At 43.9% G+C, this 10844-nt stretch overlaps 1 protein-coding gene and 1 long non-coding RNA gene across 3 annotated transcripts in view; both read right to left on the minus strand.

The window, feature by feature from the left end:
- Nucleotides 1–694: 694 nt before the first annotated feature.
- Nucleotides 695–3533, minus strand: LOC118408321 (fibrinogen-like protein A). Its single transcript, XM_035809010.1, has 3 exons — nucleotides 2755–3533; nucleotides 2361–2459; nucleotides 695–1837 (listed from the first exon to the last, which is right to left on the minus strand). The coding sequence occupies exons 1-3, from the start codon at nucleotides 2876–2878 to the stop codon at nucleotides 1014–1016; spliced, it is 1047 nt and encodes a 348-aa protein (XP_035664903.1). The 5' UTR covers nucleotides 2879–3533; the 3' UTR covers nucleotides 695–1013.
- Nucleotides 3534–3591: 58 nt separating this feature from the next.
- The window catches only part of LOC118408325, a 17699-nt gene continuing 10446 nt past the window's right edge, over nucleotides 3592–10844 (minus strand). The window contains exon 3 of one of the 2 annotated variants that reach the window (XR_004830284.1): nucleotides 3592–3811. This is a non-coding gene — a long non-coding RNA (uncharacterized LOC118408325). Of the gene's footprint in view, nucleotides 3812–6597; nucleotides 6787–10844 lie in introns of those variants that run through there. The other variant, XR_004830283.1, reaches the window with a different exon arrangement.

Raw genomic sequence — 10844 nt, forward strand, 5'->3', positions numbered from 1 at the left:
GCCTTCTCCGGTTACTACAGACCACTGCAGAACCGTGGTCAGCACGGACAGACGGTACAGCCACATCTTGTACGGCTGGTGTCTTCGGGCATGAAATGCGGATAGACTATCTATAACTAGCCAGACGGCGAAGTTCTCAGGCGGCAGGTGTATAAATAGCTATCTGGAGTGTGTCGTCATATGTGGGCTTTGAAGCGAACTTTGACGCTAGCAAACATGTAGATAACAGGTCTGAGGTAGCCAACCAGCTATAAATGGTAGCTATATAGGCAACATTTGCAAGCAAATGTAGGACATTTATTCTACACCCTTTCTCCGTACAGAATAGATTAATCCAACTCGCGATGTGATGGACTGTTGACAGCTGATCAGCGCTTATAAATAGCGGTCAGAAGCGCACACCATCCGAGTGGCTATTGCATTGGGGGGGGGGTAGTATAAGCATAACATTGATTACCCTGAGAAACTCTTGATGTTCTGAACAGGTCTGTGTAATGTATTGGTGTTAGGTAGTGTAAGGAGGAATCACCGAATTCGAAATATCAATGACAAGGTGGACTTGTGGTTTTGTTCGTGCTCAGGCATTTAAGACCTATTCCCTCACTCTAATCATGAGCTTCGACATTCGGGTAGGGAGTTACTTTCAGATGCGATGTACGGTCACAAGTCCTGTACTTGAGGAAAACAACAACTCTCTTACCTCTCACCCTGCATATTTGACCTGGTGCCTTAAGGCCCCCGGTCTTAGCTTGTTATGATAGTCACACTCGTTATGCAACACAAAGATAGTTAGATTCTCAGTAGATTTTATTGACCTATTGCAGGTTTACAGCCAGTTACACGTTACGAGTAACACGGTAGCATGCTAAAAGCTAAAATCCCCATTGGGGAGCCGAGAAAATTGAATGTGGCTAAATGGCTTGAGTAATTTGAAAACCGAAGGGTTGGCCGGTTCACTCAGCAGATCATTCACAATATTTGGCAAATTCCACTCATTTATTTTCAACAACAACCTATGGTTGGAAGTCGATTGGACGAACCATCATTTTGGACTTTTTCAAATACTTTCTGTACGAGCCGCCAAAAGGGTTCCAATAGATACCCGCTCCACTCCCGCCGGTATAATCAGAAGGACGCAGGTACGGACCATTGAGAGCAGACCAAGAGCAGGCCTTGTACCACCACCCGCCTGTCACGCCACTTATTCCTCCAGCACAGGATGCATCGTCTCGGGAGTCCAAGTCTATTTGTCTAGCGCTAAACGGCCGGCCATTTAGATAAGCATCATCTGTTTGACCGTAAGACAGGTAGAACCCATCACCAGCTGTCCCGTTGAACCCACCAACGTTCAGATTATAAGGGTGACTCCCCACTACTGAGAAAGTGGAGTACCTGGCGTACTTTACCGTATCGGCCCAGTCTTCCAGCTCTATATATAGTTCATAGGCGTTTTGATTGGTCAAGTAGTGCATGTTCTCCAGCCCCAGCCAATACTCCCCGTTGGTTGGCCCAAACCCATGCACAAAGGCCCAATAACCTCTGTTAAAGTCAATATACCCGTCAAACCTCCTCTGTAGGACCGTCCACCCTCCCCCATCCGTGGTCTGATCACAGTATACAGAGATAGGATTGCTTAGACCTACAGGCTTAATGTCGTGTACGCCACTTGACACATCGCCAAACAGAGCCATTGCCGTATGGATCTCTGAACAGTCATGAAGGTAATTTGTGCGCCCTAAGAACGCCAGGTCTGTGTGCTGAGGCAGCTGTCCCCTCACAAGGTCCGGTCGCTCATCGCCGTCTGCTCGTTCGTCTTCATCCAGAGACAGTGGGGATTCTGTGAAGAAAAAGCTTATATGAAATATCTTGAAAACGTTGTGCACAATACCGTGTGCAAACGATTGCCTATTCTATGGCCCAAGTATTACAGTAGAGCTCGTCTCTGCTATACGCGAAGGCCAGCCCTACAAGGCACACGTGTTGTCAAGAACAGATGCGTTCGCGGACTTTGTAGAAAATTTGTCAACTCAATCGCAGCATATATATTTAGATATATACTGACGACTCCGACTTGAGATGTTGTCAAAAAGCTACCATGTGAAGGTGCATGTAACTTTGCTACTTCAAGTTCTTTGTCTCCTCATGTCTTACCGACATACCACATATCATTCTCGTCAAAAGCTACTAGTAAGAGCTGGACGCATTTTCGTCCAACTAGTGAAGAGTTGGACGAGTTATGCTGAATACCTTGACACACACACAGACACATGCACACACGCACACTCCCCAAACAACACCTCTACATTACATAAAGGTAAAAATATGTCAGCATGTAAGTAGTGGAAATATTCTTTTCTTACCGCAGTTTTCAGCGCCACGTTCCCTCAACATGTCGGCCACGTCCCGGCAAAACGGCCGCAGTCTCCAGCTCGCATCTTCGTCGTGCACAGCAACTTCAACTGTAGTATGTGATACACATTACTGATTTGTTTAATATGTACCTGCTCAGTATAGAGTTCATATAGTATAAAATCATGATTGCCACGAGCATAATTTGTAGTGCCACACGTTAATTTTTCATGATGTTCGCCCAGAGTACGTCCACTCTTTATCTCCAAGACTTCCTGTTTTACATCATGATCCTGTTTTAAGTCTTTAATTTGTACGCCGACATCTTTGACAGCCATACGGAAAACCGCATGTTCCATATGGTACCCTTTTTTTAGACCGCAGAAAATTGTGACTGGAACTGACCTGCCCTGGAACAATCTTCCCACAGCGTGCACAGTGACATGGTCAGCTGGTCAGTACGGCCTTCTCCGGTCACAACAGACCACTGCAGAACCGTGGTCAGCACGGACAGGCGGTACAGCCACATCTTGTACGGCTGGTGTCTTCGGGCATGAAATGCGGATAGACTATCTATAACTAGCCAGACGGTGAAGTTCTCAGGCGGCAGGTGTATAAATAGCTATCTGTAGTGTGTCGTCATATGTGGCCTTGGAGACGGTGGACTTTGCAGTAAGCAAACATGTCACGGTAAACTTTCACAGAACACAACAAGTCTGAGACTGCTACCAGTTTTGTCTAGGCGATTGGTGCAAAAAGCAAATATACAAATAGACGCCAAAACCTAATTGTTAACCGGTTGTGACTTCAGAAACACAAACGGAACTGGTGCAAATGAATGAACTTTATTGCACGACAATAGTACGCATTACAATGTATAGCAACGACTGTTACACATAGTACAAAATAGAAGTATAGGGTAAACATTAACTTACCAGTACTTATTACTTTAACAGCAAATGTGACCGTCGAATTACCGAGGATCGTGTCTGTAGTGAGTTTAATGGGTAACATACGATAGTGTGCAATTTGGCTAAACGTCATACCATTCATCTACATTTTGTTGTTATTCGCTTTATACAGAAACTTTCCAGATATTTTGATATCATACAAAGAAAATGATTTCTTTGTGGCGAAATGGACCATTGTTTTGAGTATCCTTCATTCAAGAGTTTTCACATACTGAATCAGGACCAGGTTCAGGTTCGGACCTGGACCTGATTCTTTGGACCTGAACCGAACCTGGACATGTACCGGTATCCACCCATAGTGGCCACTTGTACGGGTCGACTGTACAATGCTTCGCTTTCTTACCAAGATCTGACCTTAGGAAGTACATGGTACAGTCACGTGCGCTCTCGATTTCCATAATTAGTCGGTCACCAGCCTGGACGGGAACAGCGGCCCCTGTCACCAGCGTCATGTACTGCATGTTGACTCCGACGTTCTTGTGCTGCAACAGCTATTTTAGCAGAACAAGAGAAACGAGAACAAAAAATACAAGAGCAGAATAAATGTTACGACACGTAATGAGTAATCTCATAATTAGATAGTAATGATGTAATTCAATATAGCATCTGGGAGAAAACTATATCCGTATTTACTCTCATTTTACATTTACGACTAATTCAACAATTCTAGGAAGATATGCCAAAAAGCAGTTGCCTAACCTTCATTCATATGTTTCTAGGAAGATGCTTTGGTTTAGACTTATACAATCATACCACGCTGTAAATTTAGAGTTTTGTTCCGAGACAACGAAAAAAAAATCGCCATGATTTTTTGGTCGATCTCGTCAATTTTTTATTCACTCCTGACGTCATTACACTTCTGACATCCGAAATTTCAGCGCAGTAAAACGTGAACATAGATGTTGGTGAGATCGACTGAAAATTTATCGTGAGTATTTTCGTTGTGTTGCAACAAAGCTCAAAATAAAACTTTTTAACTATGGATTTTACAAACACAGAACGTAACAATATGATAAACAAATTGCACAGGAAACTGAAACATGAAGTATGAAAAGTTGGATTATTTCTAGCAATGTATCCAAGCATAAAGATTTTTTTGAAAAGAGGAAGAAAAAGATTTGTAATAGATTCTGTATCTGTATCTAAAATGTATAGCCGGGCGGGTATAACCGCCCTTCGGCGTAACACACCATCTTCGCAGGAAGGCTGTGCGACAGCAGCTGGTTATATTAAATTGAACGACCCGTCACACCTAACTTTTTGTAAGGTCTGCAAGCGTTCTTTAGAACTAACTAGAGAAGATGACCCTACTGTGCTTGGTGATAACAAATTCCACTCTACGACGTACTGTAAATGTAGAAGCTTTTGCAATGGTTTAATGTTCGCGGTTTTCGTGGCGGCCGCTTCATCACCACGAATACAAAACCACCGTGAACATTTTCAAGTCCATGGCAGTAAGAGACTACAGTGCATGGTGCTACCGCGAAATAAAAACCACCGCGAAAAGACCATTTTCCCGCTACCGCGAAATTAAGTCTTCGTGACCTTAAATGCATTTACAGTTACTGTATGTGATTCAAACACCACTAATATATAACTACAACTGATTTACCCACCTTGACTGTTCCGCCGCCCCTGTGTAGTAGTTTGCGCACCATGACCACACCCTCCGGCCCGGAGATTGAAGATTGAATTACAGGTTTGCGATAGCAAAACCTGTTCTGTTTTTGTTGGCATTTTTGGGCGCCACCATTTTGTTTTACGGTGTATGACGGGAAGGGTGGCGCCATTTGGATATGACGGATTAGTGTGTTGTATAAAGTGATTAGATGACTAGGAAATGTGATCTTGTGGTCTTGTCGGTAACGGCAGGACGGCAAGAGACACAAGCATGAAGGGTTAGTGTGTTGTATGAAGGGATTGGATGGGGTGGTTAGGAAATGTGATCTTGTACTCTTGTCGGAAACGGCAGGACGGCAAGAGACACAAGCATGAAGGGTTTATGTGTTTTAAGAAGGGATTGGATGGGATGGTTAGGAAATGTGATCTTGTACTCTTGTTTGTACTGACATACCTGATGAAATTCGAAGACTTCAGTTCCAACATCACCCCGACCAATCGAATGGGGATGTCTCTCGCAAATGTGCACACTCCTCTAGACAAGGGGACACCCATCGACTTTCAAGGGGATGCTTCTCTTGAAATGGGGATGTCCTTCCCTTTATAAGGGGATGCTTCTCCGAAAATAGTATGTTTACCGGGCATAGGGGACGTCTCTCCGGCACCCCGCCGGCCAGTGGAATCGGCCGCTAACCCGACAAATTGCTTCCTAGTTCATCTAAATCACAACATCCGGAATTTTCAACCTGCCAGTGCTCTGGACAAACCTTACAGCTCGCAAGGTAAGGATATCTTTTTATTGAAAATTGAAGCATGTAGAAAATGCAGCCGACCGCGCGGCAGACCATCACTTCTGTTCAATGTTTTAATGGCGGCGTATCGCACGTCCGGCAAGCACAACATCGAGTTTTAGCCTAAATATCTGCGTGTTTGTCGAGTTTTAAGGCCTCCCTCCCTAACGCACGTAAATGAGAGATGTCTCTAACACAATAAGGTTAGTAGTAGTTATTGGGTATTTTCGTAAAACGAGGCTTCGTGGCCCGATACATGTCCGTGCTTGTCGAGACAGGCTTCCCTCCCCACACACGTACTCGCGCCGGTTTCTGTCACTGTTAGCCGTCGTTGTCGGGCGTGTCATGTAACATCGTGGCCTTTTCACAGGCCATAACCAATAACTACGACTAACATTGTGTTAGAAACTTCTCTCATTTACGTGTGTTAGGGAGGGAGGCCTTAAAACTCGACAAACACGCAGATATTTAGGCTAAAACTCGATGTTGTGCTTGCCGGACGTGCGATACGCCGCCATTAAAACATTGAACAGAAGTGATGGTCTGCCGCGCGGTCGGCTGCATCTTCTACATGCTTCAATTTTCAATAAAAAGATATCCTTACCTTGCGAGCTGTAAGGTTTGTCCAGAGCACTGGCAGGTTGAAAATTCCGGATGTTGTGATTTAGATGAACTAGGAAGCAATTTGTCGGGTTAGCGGCCGATTCCACGGGCCGGCGGGGGTGCCGGAGAGACGTCCCCTATGCCCGGTAAACATACTATTTTCGGAGAAGCATCCCCTTATAAAGGGAAGGACATCCCCATTTCAAGAGAAGTATCCCCTTGAAAGTCGATGGGTGTCCCCTTGTCTAGAGGAGTGTGCACATTTGTGAGAGACATCCCCATTCGATTGGTCGGGGTGAACATGTATGGATCTGATATTGACTGCAGTTCAAAGTCTACCCGCTAGGAGCACTCGTAGGTTGTCTGTTGCATGGAGGCCTTCAGCAGTGCGGCACCAGTCTTGTGACAGAGCCAGAAATGCTGAAAGGGCCGGACCTCTCCACGTCCGCAACCTGAATAATCAAAACAGGTTGCAAGAGTGTTATATTCATACCCGTGGCTTGGGGCGCTGTGATCAAACCTCTTCCGACTATACTGCCATCGCCGAGCGACCATACAGCAACTGCCATGATATGCTTGAACCTATAGTGCGCGATGTTAGTACAGTAGAAGCCACTGAATTCCATGGCCTATTAGCCAGTAAATTTCGTGCAATTATCCGGCTGTTGCAATATTGCGAAGTTATTTAGCTGCACCGCACCGGTTTGGGATTTTGGAATTCCATGCAATTAACAGAATTGTGCATTAATCCGTTGTGCAAGTAACTGGCTTCTACTGTAGCACAATAGCACAAATCAAAAGAATGTTATGAACAAGAAATGTACCTTTATGATACAAACTCGGCACAAAAAGTTTGGAATATAAACTTTGGCTGATCATATTTCCGTTTTTTCTGCATCAATTTTAATGTGTAATGTGTTATATATCAAAAGAAAGAGTGTGTGATTTCACTAGACGAAAAGACCGAATATGTAGACGGATGCTGACGGATTCCAATTTGCAACACCTGACGGATGCTGACGTATGCTGACAAATGCTGACGGATCCCAAAAACCAGCACGGATCCCAAAAAATGACGGATCCCACTTGCATCCGCAACGCATTCGTAGGTATCCGTAACTCTCATCGGTGGACACAAACACAGAACCCGTATACTCAGTACTTCGTGACGGATGCTAACACTGCATTCGTATGGATACTTACTTATAATCACGGATTCGTTAGTATCTGTAAGCCACTAGCTGATTCAAACATTGTATTCGTATGGATACTTACTTTTAACGCAAACGAAAGAATACGTGGTCAGGATTCTTGTTTATCAGCGAAAAGTCTTCAGATGCAGACGAATACCAAGGATACGAATTTGCAACATCCTGACGGATGCTGACGGATACCAAAGATTACCAAAAATCACGGATCCCATTCACATCCGTAACGCATTCGTTGGTATCCGAAACTCGCGGTGGATACAAACACGGAATTCGTTTGCTTACTTACTTCGTGGCGGATGCTAACACAGCTTCCGTAAGAATACTTACTTTTTACGTATGCGTGGCTAGCACTCTTGTTTTTGAGCATATATTTTATTTTTTAGATTGGTCATATCTTTCCCCCTTTTTGTACCTCGGATACCACAGTTTGTAACGTCAACACAAGTGAGACAATCCACGTTACGCTAGATACCAGAATACTCGGATTCGTAAGGATGCGAAATGGGTTTTTTCTGCATTCGTGGCAAGATTACCAACAATGCACTGCTCCAGTGGATTGCTCCAGTGGAGGGGATTCCATTGGAGCAGTGCATTGTTGGTAATCTTGGGATATCTTAAATATGCGACTCTGTATTTTTTTGCATCCGTACATTGGGGCGGTGTATTGTGGGTAATCCAATCGTTGTCTCTCTGACCAATCAGACTGCACATCAGTCAGTTTAAACATAAAGCGGAGATAGTCAGCGTTGTCCGTGAGGACCGCAATCTTTTTGTACCTCAAACTTTGAGTTTTGAAACGTTGAACTCGGGATATGGATTTGTACACACGTGTGTGAAATTCTGTAGTAGGGTGATGTTGAGGCGGTGACCAAACTCAAGTGGCAGTCGACGGACGGGACGGCGAGGGACTGAAACAGCCAGCCCTGTTTTGTAGTTCGGCGTCCTGGAGCTATTTTACATCACTGTCCTGCGGATCTCACGGCGAGGTATGTTTTATACAATGATTGTTTCCAAACAATACCCGCTTTGAATTCGTCTTTGTGACTACATTCCTTGTTGGCTAGTAGTTAGTAGCGCTTTTGGTATGCTTGGGCTGAACAGAAACTTATCAGAAAACGACATAACGGAGCCTTACAAAACACAAGTCACAAGCATGATACTTGCTGAGTAACTGTTGACTTATTTGGGAAAAATTTGAATCATCATCAAAACAGTACTTGTATACAAATATGTTTGTCTCAAGCCTGGTATTTATTCGCATAGGAACATTCTGTTCCAACGGTGTTTACGTGTTTGTTTATATGCGACGTCTCGTACACAATGCAAAGTCCGGCCGGGGAAGCAGATCACACCTTGTCACTAATTATGCAACGCTAGACTGTTTCTGCCGCGCCCTCCCGGGGGACTTTTTTGGTATGATAATGCGGAATGTAACGGTGATAATGGCGATACCACAATCAGATGCATTTGTTCCTGATGTATAACAAGCCAATCACCATTTCTTTTCATATACATCCTAATCACTTTGACGGACGCATCCATCAAACATCTATCTCAAAATTTGATGGGATTATTCTTTCTCTTTTTCAGAAGGCGGGTCGACATTCTCTGGCCGTGTCAACAGCTGGGAGAACACTGGACTACAGGAAGGAATTGAGCTGGGAGGGATCAGGGCGTAACTAGCCTGAAAAGAAGCGAAGCACTGTCACTAGTAGAAAGGAGACTTTGTGCTGTTGCGAGAAGCTGTACATACTGATACTAGAAGTCATGTTAGTTGTACTTTACAAGCTGGATTCACTATCTGTATCCTGTAGCCGGATGTGGAAATTCCTTAGAGTTGGACATCGCGAAGACTTTGATTTGTAATAGAAACAGATATTCGTAGAAGCAAGATTAGCCACAGACTCCCATGTCAGCTTTACAAAAAAGTCAAATTGTATTCACGTTTGATCCTATATTCTATTTGGAAGTATAAGAAGTCATGTGATATTGGCGGTTAAAGGATTCAACTTTCCCTTAACATAATTAGATAACAGGGACTCTCTGCACATACCTGGTATAACCCATTCTTGTTGCAATATTGTATCTGTATACATATCATGTGGCAGACAGGATTCGGCCTCGATGACATTACGTCGTTTAGTTCTTCTAAGACTGGTTTAGAATAAGATTATTCTGTGCATTCTTTTCCATTTCAAATCGTGTTAGCCTTTTATAAGAAAGTAATTGGGCACACATGATATTGTGATTTGTCAAATGTGCGGAAAATTCATTAAAGCTTTGTATCTGCAGAAAATCCCGTTTTGGATTCTTTATGATCTGATCATACGAAGAAATCCCTAAAAACGACTTCGCATCCGCGGCAAATGCCGCATTGGGACTTCTTAGGATCCGACCATGCCATATATACGAGGAAAATCCTATAAAAACGACTTCGCATCCACGGAAAATTCCGTATTGGGATTCTTTAGGATCCGACCATGACAAACATACGAGGAAAATCCTATAAAAACGACTTCGCATCCGCGGCAAAGGCCGTTTTGGGACCCGTTCATTCCAGGTATTCGAAGAAATCCTTTGAAAAACGACTTCGCATCCGAGGGAAATACCGTTTGGGGATTCTTTGCGATCCGATCATTCCAGGTATTCGAAGAAATCCCTAAAAAAAACGACTTCGCATCCGTGGAAAATCCCATTTTGGGATATGTTTGAGTCTTTTCATTCCGGATCCCAAAAATCCAAATTTCGGATATTCTAGGGATCAAACTCGAATCCGTTTGCATTCGCTAGCATTTGTTACAAATACGCAAATATCCCTGCTCGGATATGGCTACATCCGACACCATTTCCCCCAGTGTTTCCTTTCACACGGTATCAAACTCCTTATGATTATAAATTCGTGGAACGAGCACCAGGGCTACTCACGTCAGTGGGTCACGAAAAAAAAGTGCCCAGATTTCAATTTTTGTGTTCAACTCTGTATCATCCTGCTGGTATGGGTGCGGTGTCAAGGATTCAACCTATCCTTTTTTCACGTAACATCCAAGTTTATCTTTAACATTTGATAAGAGTATATATATGTGCCTTTTTGGCTGTTGAATGACCGAATCGGGGTGTGGAGGCGGCAAGGAGAATGCCACGCTGACAGTCGTACGGATAGGGCGTAACAGCGCGTAGCGCTTGGTGTGGTGTATGTATGGCTGCCACAGGAAAAACAAGGTTCCACCATCATCCCAGACAAGACAACCTTAATGCTGGGAAAAACAAGGACACCATTTCCCATTCAGTCGAAATGTCAT

Source organism: Branchiostoma floridae, unplaced genomic scaffold (genome assembly GCF_000003815.2).
Source record: "Branchiostoma floridae strain S238N-H82 unplaced genomic scaffold, Bfl_VNyyK Sc7u5tJ_1570, whole genome shotgun sequence".
NCBI lineage: Eukaryota > Metazoa > Chordata > Leptocardii > Amphioxiformes > Branchiostomatidae > Branchiostoma > Branchiostoma floridae.

Bases quoted from the DNA above. Each gene is read 5' to 3' on its own strand.
- LOC118408321 (XM_035809010.1), bottom strand. From the start codon at position 2,878: ATGTGGCTGTACCGCCTGTCCGTGCTGACCACGGTTCTGCAGTGGTCT. The intron at 2,460-2,754 runs GTCAGTTCCAGT...CACATACTACAG, and splicing joins GGAAGATTGTTCCAGGGCAG to TTGAAGTTGCTGTGCACGAC. The intron at 1,838-2,360 runs GTAAGAAAAGAA...TTTTCTTCACAG, and splicing joins ACGTGGCGCTGAAAACTGCG to AATCCCCACTGTCTCTGGAT.